The following is an 18372-nucleotide window of genomic DNA, read 5'->3' as shown; positions in this document are numbered from 1 at the left end:
TCTATAGCTAAGTAAATTTGAATGCATATCCCCGTAGGAAAAAATTATGCAAAAATTACTACACAAAAAATTGCATATTTTTGTGCATAAATTTGTGCAGTTTTTACAGATTTTTGTACAAAGTTTTCGCCTTAAGAATTTTTCTGTAGAAAATTTTGCAAAATTTTATGTAATTTTTTCTGAAGGCAAAAAGTTTTAGAAAAGATTCATAAAATTCTGCAAAATATTCTACAGAAAAATTCTGAAGGCAAAAACTTTGTATAAAAATCTGTAAAAACTGCAAAAATTTATGCACAAAAATATGCAATTTTTTGTGTAGTAATTTTTGCATAATTTTTTCCTACGGGTCTTTTACATAATATACGTTATTTATCCTAATCTCCATTTTATTTCCGAATGCTTTAAACTTGTTAATAACTGTAAATGTACCAATTCTTGTAGCTTGAACTACACTCTTATTATCTAAATAAACATTTACTTTTTTAAATTTAATACATTGATTGAAATAACTTTCATTATTTATAATATGGTCTGTACATCCGTTATCTAATAGCCAATTAATTTCGCTTTTATCTAACCTATTTCCTTGATCATCCTTATTCGCCATGTTGCATTTCACTATCGTGATCCACGCGCTCGATCCTGGCTCGTAGTCGTGCTGTTGATTAGCGCGGTATCCTCCCGGATTGCCGCGATAGCTGCCGCGTCCCCTTCCTTGATTCCTTATGTAATGGCTTCCGGTGTTTCCTCAACCATGTGTTGATGGTCCTCCATTGTTTGCCTTTGTCTGCTTGGCCGCCATGATGACAATCCTTTTTCATATGTCTAGTTTTGCCACATCTGTCCCAGCACAGAATATAGACGCAACATTACACAGAAGTAACATGTGAGATAACAAATGTTACCTTACAATCGTGTTAATGCAATCTAGATTGTTATCCGAGTACAATATAACGTTTATATTAATTTTTACATTTTTTTGTTATTTATTCGCAATATTGAAATAATAGTAACATAACAACACTTATATAACGGATTTTATATTGAAGTTATATTGATATTATATAATATTTTATATAATATTCGTATTGCGCAATACAGATCTATTATATTGATATTATATTTAAATTACGCGAGAAAGCTTTTGGCAGTGCCATTTCGTGACGCGATACATATCCGCTGCCGGTGTTCTGGCAGAACGAGTGTGATGGTGCCGGTGTACTCAAGCGGTGTTGACTTAATTGTTAAGTGTGATTAACGCGACGGTGCGACGATTCTGAGTTTCAGCGCGATCCAGACCATCTACCAAGCCCAAGGAAGTCTTATCGCTGTGTCTTGCTGCATGAGACACAAGATCTATTTTATCCGAGGCAATCCTTTTTATTTTTCCATTAAATTTTGTACTAAATTTACAATTTGGCAGTAGAAAATATTGTACAGCTATATTTTGTAATTATTTTCAATAATATGTAATTGATCATTCCAGATATTCAGTTTGCAAGATTGAGGTTAGTCTGCAAATTTATAACAAATTTAATAAAACCATTAATCTCAATATAAGATTACAGTCATATAATTAAAATATAATTGTTGCATAACATTTATGTTTTATCTCAGTTACATGTTATAGTTATATTTATATAATATAACTATAACATTGTATGAGTGGGAAATTACAATTAACATAGACGTTACATGTAACGCACATATTATATTGCGTGTTACTTCCCGTTTTATTGTGCCAACATTGATGTTATGTAACTGTGTTTGCTGGGATAGTACTTATGTTCCATTTTCTTTCTTCCAGTTTTAGCAACAAATGTATTTGATTTCTTCCCCATGTACTCGTCCTCCTTGTTTTTTAATTCCGACATTTAAATTTTAATGTCAACATATTCAACTGTTTGGTCTTCTTTTTTCATAGCATCTATTATTATCGTAGAACCCAATATGACTATAATTTTCGGGTATCGTAGCATATAATTTAAATTTTCTTTTTCACTTACTTTTGCTTTTGCAGTTTTCAGATCATTTATTGCCTTTTCGAATTCACTGAAAAACGTCGCTGAATCATGATAATCTTTCAACTATAATTTTTCAAGTTTGTTTCTGCATATTATCTGTAGAGCCGTTGACCGTTTTTGGTACATTTCGTCGAATTTCTTCATAATATCACGCTGTGGTTTTCTCGCACGAACTCTAACTGTTTATCTGAGATTGCACTATAGATATAATTAATTGCCTTCAGATCATTTTCACCCCGTGTCGAAGTATCACCTGGTGCCTTCTCACGTGTAATTACTTCAGCGCAGTTCTTGAACTTCAAGTATGTTGTAATTCTCTTTTTCCACATTGCATAGTTTTCTTCATCAAACACCGGTATCGTGATTTTGTTCTTCGCCATCTTGGTCTTTGCCTCGTGTGTCGACTTTTCCTGCATAGTCAACCACTCCAAACTCCGATTTCCTTTTCTTTTTGCTTGGCACTTATACAGCCTCAAAACTCGAACCACGCTCTGCATGTTAAAATGTGAGGTGAGCGGATTTAATTGTAGAATAATTGTTTTCTATACCTTTGTTTTTTCTTATATTTATAACTATTTAATACATGTGTTCCGCATGGCGTTCTCTTCTCTTCTACATTCCCTTCATTCTTACGCCTTTACGCGCTGCTCTATTTCTACTAAGTGTCAGCACTCATCGACCTCATCTGCGTACTCGTTACAATATAAGTGTACATTTACACAAGCATTCTAACAATTTTCTTTGCCCCGTAGTGCCACGCGCAATTTACGAACCTCGCACAGTTTCTTGCCGACCTCTGATTTAGAGTGATATTCTTAAAGGTATACTATCAAATAGAGCAAAAAAAAATTAATTTTTTGATTCTGAGAAAGTAGAACCGTTTCTTAATATTTCCACATATATCACACATTAAAAATTAATACTGATTCAACGTTTAAAAAGCATTCACACTTTAATGTAATATTGCAATTGTTAAGTTTCAGCAAAATATTTCATTAATCTGTGTCAGAAATCTCTCTCTCTCTCTCTCTCTCTCTCTCTCTCTCTCTTTCTTTCGCTCTCTCTCTCTCTCTCTCTCTCTCTCTCTCTCTCTCTCTCTCTCTTACCTTTCTTAAATCAAAATTAATCAAATCATGTTCCTGTGACCAAGATAATATATTATAGTTACAACTCTGATCTAAAACATACAAAAATAAAAAATATAAATTATATACATAAAACAATAAACTATAATAAAATATAATTTATAACTTTAAATGTATATGTATATATGCAGAAATAATTATTATCCAATAAACACCGAATATAACAGTTATAAAAATTATAATGTTATATGTGTTATATTATGTTATATGTATGGTATATAACATTACATATGTTTATTATACTCGGTTATATATAGTTATATTTGTATTTATTGAGATGTTGCGTATTACGTGTATGTGTTACCTTCAGAAGGTTTAAAAATAATTTCCGCTCGTAGCTGGCACACATTTTTACTTTCTTCTTTAATTTTTACAAGTGAAATATGTTCTACTGATCTTGGTTGATAATCAACTGCAATATAAATTTTAAATAGTCTTTTTTTTTCTAAAAGAAAGTTGTAATAATTGCGCAAACTTAATATTTTAAATAGCATAATATTGTTAATTTATACAATATCTCTATGCGATTGAATTACAATTTACAAGGTTTTACTTCAGAGGTTAATACCTGCGTAAGTTGAAAACCAATCCGATGTTTCGGGTAATGAAAAGCCGTGTTGTGTAATTCTGTGTAAACGATAACGATAAAGTGTATCTGGTATCAAGTTTGAAAATGTCGAAAATCCATCCTTGCTCTACGGAAGAAAATTATCTTAGAAGAAAGGTGAAAAAAGTATAAAATGTTTCAAAGAAATTTTACTACAAATTTTAAGTAATCATTCTTTGATTCTTGTGTGAAAGGTGCAAACGAATAAAAAAGAGAAAACAAATATGAAATTATTAACGTCATTGCGTATTGTTTGTTTTGACTTACAATAAGCTTTTTCGGTTAGTTTCTATATAGGCATTCGTCTTCCTTTCCCAGAATATCTTTTTTAAAATCCTCCAAAATTTAGAGCGTCCGGAAAATGTGTGAGCCCGCGAAAATTTTTTCGAAAGTGTTTTGTATAATTAGTGTAAATAAATTAAAATGTAATTTTCTGATTAATTTATGCAAAATAAAAATTAGAAATAAAAACCAAGAAAATAATTTATTAACTCGCATAGGTCCACAACTAATTGTAAATAACTAGGTTGTTCGATTCAGTGCCATTCATTTCATACGTTTCAAATATGATTAAATGTGTGAAAAAAAGTTTTGACAATTTGCTTAAACATTCAACGTTTAAACTACGAAAATGTCATAAATGTCGTTAAAAATAATAACACAAATGGATTCCACGGGAAAAATTATTTAAAAATCATGTACAATTTTATTTTTCAAATTACTGAATTTGTTTTCAAATTATTATAATTATTATAAATAATATCCCAAGAAGAACATTGGTTTTTGCCCGTGGCCATATTATCAGCGATTGTAGGTTCGTAACTAGTAGATCCATTGCATAAAATCAAAAATTTGAGACATTAAAACAATTTTTTAAATTATTTATTTAAACAATCATTGTTTAAACAAATTATGAAAATATCATAATATGTTAATTTTCTAATGTGTTGGAGCCAATATTCTCCCTGAGATACTCTTTATAATAATTTTAAAACAAATTCAGTGATTTTATTTTTAAAATCACTTCTTTTAATCCCTTAAGTATCAGGCAAGAAATACGCTTGTGCCAAGAATGCTATCAGTGATATAGACTTAGAAATATAAAGTAAGTCACTTTTTCGGGATTGTTGAAGTGTTGATCAAGAATTTAAAGTCAAAATTCCAAAATTAAAAATGGTTGACTCAATATAACGGATCGAATATTTGAAAATTTCAACCTTTTTCGCTATCTGTGCATAAACATTTTTATGCGATAAATTCCTTAGCTTTAGAATTAAGGGTTTTTGTGGTCGCTGATTATGAACTTGATGTCAGATTTTGAAAATTTAAGATGGCTGATTCAATATGACGAATAATAATTTCAAAAATTTTTTAATTTTCGTAAAAGTTAATATTTCGAGGTTTTTGTGGTCGCTGATTATCAATTTGACATCAAAATTTCAAAATTTATAATGGCGTATCTCATGTGTCGTATAATAGTTTTAAAAAATTGTCAGGATTCCGTAAAAATTAATTTCTAAATATTTTGAAATCCAAGTAGGTGATGCACCATGCTCAGGAGTGACGAGTAACTTCATCTCTGTCCGTGTCGTCACCCTACGTCGCTTGGGCGACGGGGCGATCGTGATTTCGTATATTTCACTTAAATAGAAAAGGATGGGCGCCAGGTATGAGAAAGCGTACTAAAACCACTCTTTCGCGGAATGGGCGTAATTACCTTCCAAACGGCAACGCAAAATAACGGGCGAGTAATCATATGCGACACGGATGTGACGGCTCTGATAGCCGAATACCTAGCCTTGAAAATTGGTAGAGGGAGAGGTTCGGTACGGGCGGATGGAATTGGGAAGGCGAGAGAATTATTTAAGTAGAATGATTTAAAACAAAGAGAATCAAGCGACGCGGTAGCGGCGCGACGCCAAGTACATAAAGAATCCTGCTGCATGATGCAAATGACCCAAACTTCACTGCGCAAATGTCACGCCGCTACTAAGCTTTATCTGGAATTTAGCTGTCAAATTCACTTTTAGTTAAAATATCTCAGAAACTAAAATCATAATCAAAAATCTAATGGCAATTTTGTTATATGTATAATATTGATGTGAGTTTTCGATTGGGGAGCGTCCCAGATGCGCACAGTAATAAACGGACACAGCAGGCTGAGTGAAATGGACACAGTAACAAACGGACACAGTAATAAACGGACACAGTAACAAACGGACACAGTAATAAACGGACACAGTAATAAACGGACACAGTAATAAACGGACACAGTAACAAACGGACACAGACCAAATGTGCACACTGCACATGCGCACGGACCAAATGCAATCCATGTACATTGCAAGCAGAGTCTACATAGGTTAGCGACTTGGACGGGGTGGGTGCGGGAGGGGGGCCGAAGGCCCCCCTTGCACCCCCCCCCGCGTGTGTGTGTGTGTGTGTGTGTGTGTGCGTACAAAGCATTCACTGCATCACATGGGTTTGCGACTTTCCATGTGCGCATGTGCAGTGCGCATTTGGTCTGTGTCCGTTTGTTACTGTGTCCGTTGGTTACTGTGTCCGTTTGTTACTGTGTCCGTTTGTTACTGTGTCCGTTCATTACTGTGTTCGTTTGGTCTGTGTCCGTTTGTTACTGTGTCCGTTTCACTTAGCCTGCTGTGTCCGTTTATTACTGTGCGCATCTGGGACTCACTCTTCGATTGCGACCACTCCGAGTAAAATTGGTACACTCATTTGTGAGATCTCGTAATCTTTTGCGCGAAAAAGCTCACTTGGATTATTTTTCTTATTCTCATGTACACACACACGCAAAGCCAGTTTGTCGTTCAAGGGGCTTCACAATGTGCCTACATACAATTTTATAAAACCAAAATATATAAAAAATTATTTTATAATGCAAATAGTGAATATTGGTACGCGAAAAAAGTCTAATAAGTTAACAAAAATAAAATAAATATATAATATAAACAAATAAATGATATATATGTAAATGTCAAAAATATTAATAATAAAATATCAATAATAAAATATTAAAAATTAATAAAATTACAAGCTTCTGAATATTCAAGTTATAATTACAATTATAGATATATAATATATGTATAATAGAGAGAATAAAAAGATGGTGAAAGAGAAACGAGAAAAGGAAAGAAAAAATGAAAAAGAGAAGTGCGAGAAAATGAAAGAAAGGAAAAAGGGACAAAACGAACAATTTTATAATTTCTACTTAACTTTATCTCTCAATGCAAATAAATATAAAATTATTAGTACAATCTTTCATCACAATCAAAGTATAATCGATGTACATTATATGTACATGATATGTACTAAAAGCGCAAAATGAGTGTTAATAAATGATTTAAGTATAAAGAAATGCAATTGGCCTCAAAATGCTAAAAATGCATTTATATTTTTTGCAGAACAAATAAAATCAAATAAATTATGGAAAATATATACATATATACATACATACATATCAAATTAACATATTTAAAAGTATGTATAATGAAACTTAATGTAATTAAAAAAAAAAGTAATTCTTTAATTTTTACAAAAAGGAGTGAAATCTCATAAAAAAATCTTAAAAGGTAAAAAAAATACGCCAAGTACATAAATGCGTGCTTTCCAAAATAAATTTGAGATCAATACAGTTAGGCAAGTATATTTTAAAAGACAAAGAAATTTATTAAATATCTATTTAAAAATTGCTTAAACGGGCTTGATGATTAAATGATTAAATGATTAAAATCAACCAACGAGATTATAGTGAAGTAAAAACTTGGCGTGCCCGGCTCGTATTTTTTCTGAATTTCCAAGGCTCTATGTTATTGATATTGATAAATATATATACAAGAAAGTAATTAATGTGACTCGGATATTGCTTTACTATCTGTCAGTTTCTGCTTTATTATATGTTATTACTTATATTCCCATTTTTCAAATAATTTGTGAATAGAACCATTTTTGAATGCGTTTATATACTTAACATATCTTTTTTAACTTTGTTAGGCGTATCCAAAATTTGCGACTCTGCTCCAATTCGGCAAATATCAGCGGATGTTGAAGCGGCGACGAGTGCGGTTTCTTCCGTAGGCAGGAAATAGCTCTCTTACAGGTAGTGGTGATGCGTATCAATTTCTGAAAAGAAGAATACATTTTGAGCAGTTTCCAATGAGCAACGCGTTGAACGGCGGCAACCAATGTATTGGTCGGACTTTCCTCTAGGTCGATGTCGTGAGCGGGCTTGCTTCCGATCGATGGCCAGGAAGATGGCAAGCCATCTAAGACCTTCCCATCACAATTCGTGGTTGGAGAGAGCTTGTGGCGTCAGGCCTCTCGTAGCGCAATCCGCAGTATTCTCTTTGCTGGGCACAAATCGCCACGTTACGTTTGGCTGAGTTTCGTGGATGGCAGTCACGCGGTTTTGGACGTAGTCCTTCCTACGTCTTGGGTGACCGTTCATCCAAGTTAAGGTCACAGCAAAATCTGTCCAACAGGTTTTTGAAGAGCGTTCCCATTCAATTGCTGGCATTGTACTTGTTAATAATCACGCTAGGATCAGGACGGCGTTGAGTTCTAGGCGTGGAATGGAGAGTCGCTTGATCGGGGCAATCTTGGTTTTTGAGCGCACTAGGCGTGTTGTAATGTTTCCATCTTCAGTATAGACTCTCACATAAACTACAGCGGCCAATGCTAACTGCGAAGCGTCAGAGAATCCGTGCACTTTAACTGATGCATTGGCACGCATGTCGCCTATCCAACGAGGTATAGATAGTTGATAAAGCTGCTGTAAATGAAGTCGAAAGTTGTTTTACCGTTGTTGCAATTCAGATGGAAGAGAATTGTCCCATCCTGTCTTAATTAACCAGGTTTCTTGAATAATGATCTTAGCTCAAACTAAAATAGGTGAAATTAGTCCCAGTGGATCGTACAGTTTAGCTATTTCCGAAGAAATTACTCTCTTGGTTGGCGTGATTGAGTTGGGTGTTGGTGTAGCTAGAAAATGGAATGTGTTCGTCTCTAGTTTCCAGATAAGGCCAAAGATTTTGCACAAGGTAGGCTCGAACTCCACCACCGGTACAGGTTTGTTGTTAGTTTTCGGTAAAACTTCTGGATAATTGCTGTTCCATTTTTGCAGCGGGAACTGACCGGCTTGGCATAGTTGTGTCAATTGACGTACAATTTCTTTCGCTTCTGTGATTGATTCCGCTCCTCCGAAGATGTCGTCCACGTACTTCTCTTTCGTTAAGGGTACTATCTCTTTTGGGAGGCAACTGCCTTCATCCTCCACCAGCTGCTGGATCGTATGTAGAGCGAGAAAGGGAGCGCAACTAAGTCCGTAGGTTACGGTTGTAAGCCGGTAATCGACTGGGCGATTTTCTCGTACCATAGTATTCTCTGAAGATCCCAATCGTCACGATGAACTGCAATCTGTCGGTACATTTTTACTATATTTGTTACAAATAGAATTCGCTGAGTTCTCGACCATAGTAAAACTTCTGCTATGTCTGTTTGTAGCTTAGCACCTGCGTGCAAGATTGAGTTGATAGAGAGACCGCTACTCGATTGATTAGAACCATTAAATACCACTCTTAACTTCGTGGTGCTGCTGGATTCTCGGAGAACTCCATGATGTGGTAAATAGAATACCGGAGAGGAGGATTCTTCAATGTTGATCGCTGCTACCATGTGCCCCATGCGTTTATATTCTGCGATGAAATCAGAATATTGTTTTTCATACAGGATTAAACTTGAATTTTCTTGCTAATCGATTCAGGGTATTGAGCGCTGTTATTCTTCACTCTCCCAAGAGTTTGGGGTCCGATTTTAATGAAAGCCAAACGACATATCTCTTTGTGGCGTCCCTACTGTGAGAGGACCGAAAATGCTGCTCGCATTCTTTTTCATCTTCGTTGAGTTTGGAGATTCCGGAGCGGAAACTTCTTCTTGCGTTCAGAATCGAGCGATGAGTTCTTTCAGTTTGTAGTCTGGGGTGCAGTGATATGATTGCACGGCTAATGGTTGTCCAGAGTTGAGATTATTCCAGAGAGCACCCAGCTGAAGATTGTCTTTTGTGTGAGCAGTTCTCCTTGAACCAAGCGAGGCAATATCACTGCACCGTAAGTTATCTGAGCCGATTATGATGTGGATAAAACCTGACGAAGCAAAGTCCGGGTCCGTTAATTGCAGGCCATCAATGTGCGACCATGATTGCGATTTTGAGTCGTAGGCTGGCAATTTGGTTGTTAACCTAGGCAGCACGTATGCGTTAACAGTACACCTTGAAGTACTATCGTGAATAGAGTAAAGTTGCAAGGAGACAACTCCCTTGGTGTGACCGCAGAACTTGCCACCAATTCCGATAAGCGGTATGGATGCCGCTGACCGCTTGACATTCGCACGTTGTACCAAATCTTCCGAAATGAAAGTTAATTCAGATCCTTGATCGATTAGTAGGCGTACCGCGTGGAAGCCATCGTCATCCTTCTGAAGTAAAGTTCTGCTTGTGGCAGGTAATGTGAGTCGTCGAGGAAAAGGTGCTTGTCGGACTTGATGAATGCATGCCTTTAATTGTCATTCTGATGACGGCTTTGTCTCCTGGGGCCTCTCAGTTACATCCTTTGATTGACGTAAGATTTTGCAGAAACGTTTTCGTTCTGGTGTATAGTTGTATGGTGCTTCTTTGCACATTTCAAGCATCGTTTGTTTGAGCTACATTTGCTTGCAACGTGAGCGTCGAGGCAATTGAAACACCTTCGATGTTTCGAGATCAAGTCTTGTCGTTGCTGGGCGGTCTTTGCTTGGTAACGCTCGCATTTCGCCAAATAGTGCGCAGATTCACACAGTGGACATTTCCCGGCATTTGCATGGAAAGAAGTAGCGACATAAGCCGCAATCTTAGAGCGGGATTTTTCGTAAGAATTTGTAGAATGTCCTTTACTCAATCCGGAAGTTGAAGGGACCAAGCTGATATTTTCCAATGCTCATATCCTTTCAATAAAAAACTCGTTGAATTCTGAGGTCGGGTATGTCGTTAATGATCCGAGCTTCATTTCCCACATTTCGCGAGATTGCGAGTCGAGCAATTTTACGAGATATTGTAAAATTAATGGATCCCATTGTTCCACAGTGCATTCTAGCGCACGAAGAGCACCGATAGATTCCAACGTGGTCGTTTGAAGATTTCTTAATCCTTGAGCGCGCTTGACTTTCAACGGCTTTATGTCGTAGATTCGGTTTATTTGAGCGGATATCAAAAATCGCTTGTTTTCGTACGTTGATAACAAAAGATCCCATGCAATAATGAAATTTTGCAGGAAGATTAGAAATTAAGCGTGATGCTTCTTCAATAACGCATGTCTTTAAATAATGCATTTTTTCTGCTGTGACGTGACGTTTTTCGTCAGTCACAAGGGCCGGATGGCCCGACCGGGAAAGGTCATTTGGGGCCGCTCATTACCCCGAGAGGGAGAGCGGCCTCCCCTTTTCTGAGTAATAGTTTTTCTTAGTTCGTAAGACTTAGGTATCCGCCAAGCGGAAGACGCGATCCGCGGGAGAAGTGGTGTGCCACAATTTTCATTTGTGATTATTGGAGCAGCCGACGAGGGACTGTCAGCAAGAAGTATGGACAAACGAGCGGCGGGGCCCCGGACAGCCGGAAGACAGCGAGCCAGGGCAAGTAATTGCGTAAAGTACCGAGGTACGTAAGAAAAGTCATGGGACAAACACTGCCGTTATACTCTATTGTAGAGAGAGAAGCAGCAGTCCGGCGCAGCCTGAGACGACGCCGGGAAGAGAGCGTGCGTCCTTACACCCGACGACCAGGGTGGGGGAAGCCCCAGCCGGAGCGGTAGTCACGGCCTCGAGGAATAAGCCGGACGGGGCCTGATCAACCCCGAGCCGATCCAGCAGCAGCCGATACGGCGAAGAACATCGAGGCGTGCAATCCGCGGCCTTCAAATCGCGCGGCGTCACGAACAGAGGCGCCCTCGGACGTTGGGACCCTATAGGACTGGCAGAGGATCCCCCATCGACTAACGATCAGTGTGCGCGGATAGAAGCGCGATCGATGCGCGGGCCGCTTGTCCGCGGCGCCCCCGACCGCTCACGGTTCGTCACTGTTCGGCGAGACAACAGAGAGAGCGGTTCCACGATCCTCGACAACGCCAACAGCTGTAAGGCCACCACTTCGATCACGCGGTAAGGGCGGAGACGGCCGGCCCGGCATTTCATAAGACTTAATTACCCTACCGAGCGTTCGGTGGGTAAATTGCAATCGGAATACCGAGAGTAGAATCACCGCGTAGCAGGGCCGTGTCGATCTCCGTCTCGTAGCGATTAATAACAATTTCGCCTAGTGTCTCCTCCCTCAGGAAGTATGTCGAGCCAACAGTCGATCTATGTATAAGAAATAAAGTCTCGCGACGGGATAGTGTGTAGATTATTATCACCGGGATTCACTTGCCGCATACCGAGAGTGCGAGCTATGTACGCGTTACCGAGGCGAGCTTCCGTAGGAGAGAATACCTACGAGAAAGACGCGCAATTCGTCAAAGCCTATCCCGTCTATTGTTAAAGTAGCGTGTTATATTCTTAACTTTTGTGTGTAGCCTATAGAGTGTAGTATTCGATACGTGTAAATGTCAAGTCAAGTATGCGACAGCCGTGCAATAACGAAATGTCGAACGACCATTACATATATGTCAGATAGAATTATCGATATCTCCGTTTTCAATATACGATTCTTATTTTCATTAATTCAGTACAATTGGACACGTTGCAATTGCCCACTGTGCTATTAGACACGAAATATTGCACCCCGTTCAATTGCGCACTGTTCAATTGCGCACAGTTCGTTTGGACACAATTCGATTGGACACCGTTCGATTAGACACAGTTCGATTGAACACAGTTCGATTGGACACAGTTCGATTGGACGCAGTTCGATTGCGCATCGTTCGGTTGCGCACCGTTCGATTGCGCACCGTTCGATTGCGCACCGTTCAGTGGCGCACCGTTCGATTGCGCACCGTTCAGTGGCGCACTGTTCAGTTGCACACCGTTCAATTGCACACCGTTCAATTGCGCACTGTCCAATTGCACACCGTTCAATTGCGCATCGTTCAATTGCACACCATTTAAGTCGCAAACCTATGTGGTGCAGTAAATGCTTTACACACACACACACACACACACACACGGGGGGGGTGGTGCAAGGGGGGCCTTCGGCTTGGACCCCGTCCAAGTCGCTAACCTATGTACACATTGCAAGCGCAACCATAATGTACGAATATTTAATATGTGTTTGATTGAACGGTGTGCAATTGAACTGTACGCAATTGAACGGTGTGCAATTGAACAGTGCGCAATTGAATGGTGTGCCACTGAACGGTGCGCAATTGAACTGTGTCCAATCGAACGGTGCGCAATCAAACCGTGTCCAATCGAACTGTGTCCAATCGAACCGTGTCCAATCGAACTATGTCCAATCGAACGGTGTCCAATCGAACTGTGTCCAATCGAACGGTGTCCAATCGAACTGTGTCTAATTGAATGGTGCGCAATTGAACGGTGCGCAATGTTTCGTGTCTAATAGCACGGTGGGCAATTGCAACGTGTCCAATTGTACTGTGCGCCATTGAACCTCTCCCGTTACTAATTACTGACTACTAACTGGGGTGAAAAAACACTACTGCAAAATTTCTTCAAAATTTGGTTTTATATATACAGAGTCTTATAGAGGGAGGATCCAAATGTAAATGGTTCAAATATTCTGATTGGTAGGACTCTTTTTCAGGATTATGTGGTGGGTGAATTAGTTTTCTAATTGGAGAAATAGTTTTTTCTTTTTGACCAATCATACGTTGAGCCGAAAGTTTCTCTGTTTTCTCCCACATTCCTTTAATTTTATCGAAGGAATGCGATTCAACGCGTAGGTTATCTTCCCTTTGGGTTTAAAAGATAAATAGTTCTTTATCGTGCCAGACGGGAGCGTTCCAGATGCGCACAATAATAAACGGACACTGCTGAGTGAAACGGACACAGACCAAATGCGCACAGACCAAATGCGCACGAACCAGATGCACACATGACTACATAAGAGTCATTCAGTGCTATAAATGTCTTTCTTTTGATCATTTCTCTAAAAATTGTAAATCTTCCCCACGCTGCGGGCATTGTGCGGATATCCATGAAACAAAGGACTGTGATAGGAGAAGTGAATCTCCCACTATGGCAACTGCGGGCGCGGGACAGCAGATTTTGGAGCTTTTCCTCATTTGGTTACAGACAGCAAGAGATGTCCAATTTTGAAAAAAAAATTACAGATAAAGTTAACAGTACTAACTATGGTTAGAGACCTGAACACTGAGGGTTTGGAAAATCTGCGAATGTGCCACGTTAATTGTCAGTCGCTGCTAGCGCATACCGATGAATTTCGCTCCTTTTTTGCCTCCTTAGGCTATTACATAATCTGTCTCTCGGAGACCTGGCTTAAGCCGTCTCTCTCAGATCGATTAGTCACTCTCCCGGGCTACTACTTATTGAGGAGGGACAGGATTGGCAGAGGGGGTGGTGGTGCAGCAATGTACATATCCTGTTCCTTTCGAGCCAAGATCCTGCACCAATCTGAGGATGAATATTGCTGTCGAGCTGAGTACCTTATGGTTGAAGTATCGGCTGACCGCTTGAAGTTGCTCATCGCCGCAGTATATCGATCACGGCACTGCGGTTATCTTTCAGAATTCTTGGACACTTTCACCGAGCTCTCTGCTTCTTACAAACATTCAGTCATCTTCGGTGATCTCAACGCTGATGTAGGTTCCAACACATATGATTCGAAACAGATTCGGTCATTTATTGCTTCTACTCAGCTATATCTGGTGCCTTATGGCCCGACACACCATACTCGTATATTATCCATACTATTGGACTTGTGCATCATCGATGATGAGGATAGACTCATGTCTTTCTGTCAGAAGGATGTCAGCTTCCTCTCTGCGCACGATTTAATAGAGGTCACGTATAAAACCAAGATTGAATGGCATGTTGTGAGCACTAAGAGAGTCAGAGATTTCCTCCTTTAACCTTGACAATTTTTTAAATGACCTTGACTCTTCTGCTTGGGACTCTTTATATCGCGCCGACAACATCGACTCAAAGGTTGAAATATTCAACAGGCTGCTACTGAATTGTTATGATAGACATGCTCTGTTTACACAAATTCAACCCAAACACCCGCCTGTCCCCTGGTTGACGAGTACTATTAAGAGCAAAATGAGGGAGAGGAATCTAGCAAGAAGAAGATGGAGGAAAAACAAGTCGGATGCTGGTTATGCTATCTTCAGGACTCTCAGAAACGAGGTGAAAACCATAGTTGACGCAGCTAAGCGTGAGTATTATCGAGATACTTTCGGTAATCTTCGGGAACCTAATCTGATTTGGAGGAAGTTGAGGTACCTCGGATTGATCGGGCAGAAAACTGAGAGTAAGGGGCTCTTTTTCTCCACCAAAGAGCTGAATAAATTTTTTTCTGCCTCTGCGAAGTCTCCTTGGCTGGGGCCTCCCGATGCTGTGTACCTTGGAGAGGAATTGTACTGCGATAATAAATTTTACTAAAAGGACATCTCGCCGCAGGATATACGTAAGGCCCTGTATAAAAACAAGTCAAACGCAACTGGATGTGACGGTCTCCCCCGAAGCCTTATTGTGAGAGCGCTTCCTGGTATCTTACCAGTTCTGACGCATGTTTATAATTTCAGTTTTGCCAATGGGGTTTATCCGCAGCTCTGGAAATCGGCTCTTGTATGCCCGCTGCCGAAGGTCAAGTGCCCATCGGAACTCGGTCATTATCGACCCATTTCTATATTGTGTTCAGTCTCTAAGATCATCGAGTGCATTGCGGCCGAGCAGATTAATCATTTCTTAAATAAACACGACCTGTTGGACCCTTATCAATCAGCTTATAAGAAGGGTCTCTCAACCTAGACAGCGCTGATTAGGGTTCTTGATGATGTCAGGCGCGCGGCGGACGAGAGAATGATCACGATTGCAGTATTCTTTGACTTCACTAAGGCTTTCGATTGTGTTGATCATTATCTGCTTATAGAAAAGCTGCGAAAGTTGAATTTTTCGTGTTGTCTTGCACTGGATATGCGCCTACTTAAATCTTAGGAGTCAATCAGTCCGTGATCCGGTCTCTGGTGAGACCTCGCCCAAGATGTTTGTCAGCGGGGGGTTTCTCAAGGCTCGGTTCTGGGGCCACTGCTCTTCACTCTTTATTTGAATGATTTTTGCAACACGCTTCAGAGTTGCAAATATAACTTTTATGCAGACGATTTGCTCATCTATTGTCACGTCAAGCCTGGCGATTTGCATGAGACCGTTTGCGTAATGAATGCTGATGTTGAGAGAATAATTCACTGGGCGACCGTTAACGGGCTATCAATTAATCCGAAGAAAACATCGGCTATGATCATGGGCACTGTAAGATTCGTGAACAGCATCAAGCTCGATGAGTTACAGAATGTGGTGGTGGGCGGCTCCTCGATACCGTACTGTGACTCTGTGGTGTATCTGGGTCTCACTCTCACTTGCACCCTCTCATGAAACAACCACACCAAGAAGATCTCCTCCAGAATACATTCATCCCTGCATCAGCTGAAGCTGTTCAGGAAACTCATGCCGCGGTCTCTGCATAGGTTGGTGACTACCCTTGTTCAGCCTCACCTGGACTATTGCTGTGCGTTGTTGACGGATGCCACAGGGGAGCAGGATCAAAGGTTATATCAGGATCAAAGGGCCTTCAATGCCTGTATCAGGTACATTTTTCTAATGAAGTGGGATGAGCACGTTTCGGAATACTACCGTGCGCTGCGTTGGCTCAAGGTCAGGGCTAGACGTATGTACTTGTCGGCTACCTTACCTACAGTATATTGCAACTGAAATATCCAATCATCCTCTATCAGAATTTTGAGCGCAGGGATGCCACAAAGGCTACAAGGCCACGGAACGAGGAACTGTCGGTCCCCTAGTGTCGCACCGAATTCTTCAAGCGATCGATTTCATGCATTGCGGCGGCTTTTTGGAACAGTATTCCACCCGAGGTTTGCTCCTTCGAAGTTTTCAAGAAGAAACTGCACGACCATTTGCTTTGTTCGCAAAGTTGATAATACTACCGGTCCCTGCCAGGATGGCATGTTGGAACTATCTCTGCGTTGTATTTTTTGTATAAATTTCTTCCTGTATTTGTTCGACGCAATTCTAAATTTTGCTGTATTTTCTTTGTATAAATTTTCTTTTCTTTTATTATCTTTGTCTGATACAATTTTTAACAATGTTATATTACTTTATGTAATAATGTCTCAGCGCTTGAGAGGTTTGATCCTAGAGCGCTTAACAAATAAAGATATCTCTCTCTCTCTCTCTCTCTCTCTCACTTTCCCTCTCAAGTACTACGTACACAAATACAATAAATATTATCACTTTTAACAACATTTCCAGTTCGTACTATTCTATTTCTATTTTGTGTAATTTAAATAAAATTTTAACAATTTCTTTAACACTTTTAACATTAAACACGATATGACATTCAGAGAGAAAGTATCGTGTTGATTATTTATTGCCGGTCTAGTGATAATTTTCGCTAATTTTGTTCTTCAAGCGTGTTTAATAATAAAAATATAAAGAAATAATTATTGTTAAAATTTTATTTAAATTACACCAAATGGAAATAGAATAGTACAAATGTGGAAATGTTGTTAAAAGTGATAATATTTATTGTATTTGTGTACGTAATACTTGAGAGGGAATGTGAGAGGGAGAGAGGAAGAGAGAGAGAGAGAGAGAGAGAGAGAGAGAGAGAGAGAGAGAGAGATTGATTGATTGATCTTTTATTAGCTTTCTCAGCTATTTTCAATACATATATATACAATTTTATGCTACATCATTAAAAACAAACTCTTTTAGCATTCGTTTAAACATTTCTAAATGATTACAATGTTTAACTTCGGGTGGTAATGCGTTGTACATTAACACACCCTCATAAAATAAACTTTTTTGCGCGCTTCTTGTTTTTCGAAATTCAATAACAATATCCCTTGTTTGCCTAGTTTCGCGTTCTCCCTCTACTATTCTAAGTCTATTACTAAATTGCTCCGGCATCATATTATTTAAGATCTTAAAAATAAACATGCACATATTGTAATACAGCCTTTGTCTTATGGTCATAAATTGCAACGCTTGGTGCATACATTTAACTTTGGTACGTCTGTCACATTGCAATGCATATGACTCTCATAGCTCTATTTTGCGCTATTTGGAGCCTACTTAACTGTGTATCTTCCATATCCATTAGTAGCGTCGCACAATACTCAAAGTGAGGTGCTATAATTGTCTTGTATATCGTACATCTAGTGTACGAGCCGAGATAAAGTTCCCTATTCTATTTAAAAAACTTATTTTCTTCCCTATTTTCTTTAACATGTAATCACAGTGACCGCTGAATCTAAGTCTATCATCAATAATTATGTCCAAGTACTTTATTATTTCTACGCGCTCAATCTCATTTCCATCCAAACATCTCACAATAGTATTG

At 39.0% G+C, this 18372-nt stretch overlaps 1 protein-coding gene across 1 annotated transcript in view; it reads right to left on the bottom strand.

Annotated features, from left to right (window-relative positions):
* Positions 1-665: 665 nt before the first annotated feature.
* Positions 666-18372, bottom strand: part of LOC114254534 — a 102045-nt gene continuing 84338 nt past the window's right edge. Inside the window, exons 4-8 of the mRNA XM_036289055.1 lie at positions 3738-3864; positions 3474-3581; positions 3128-3201; positions 2199-2515; positions 666-840 (exon numbers count right to left, since the gene is read on the bottom strand). Of these exons, the coding sequence (XP_036144948.1) occupies positions 666-840; positions 2199-2515; positions 3128-3201; positions 3474-3581; positions 3738-3864 (801 nt within the window). The remainder of the gene's footprint in view (positions 841-2198; positions 2516-3127; positions 3202-3473; positions 3582-3737; positions 3865-18372) is intronic.

Source organism: Monomorium pharaonis, chromosome 6 (assembly GCF_013373865.1).
Source record: "Monomorium pharaonis isolate MP-MQ-018 chromosome 6, ASM1337386v2, whole genome shotgun sequence".
NCBI classification, from domain to species: Eukaryota; Metazoa; Arthropoda; class Insecta; order Hymenoptera; family Formicidae; genus Monomorium; species Monomorium pharaonis.
The sequence above is the reverse complement of the archived record's forward strand: the minus strand, read 5'-3'. Positions and strand labels throughout refer to the sequence as shown.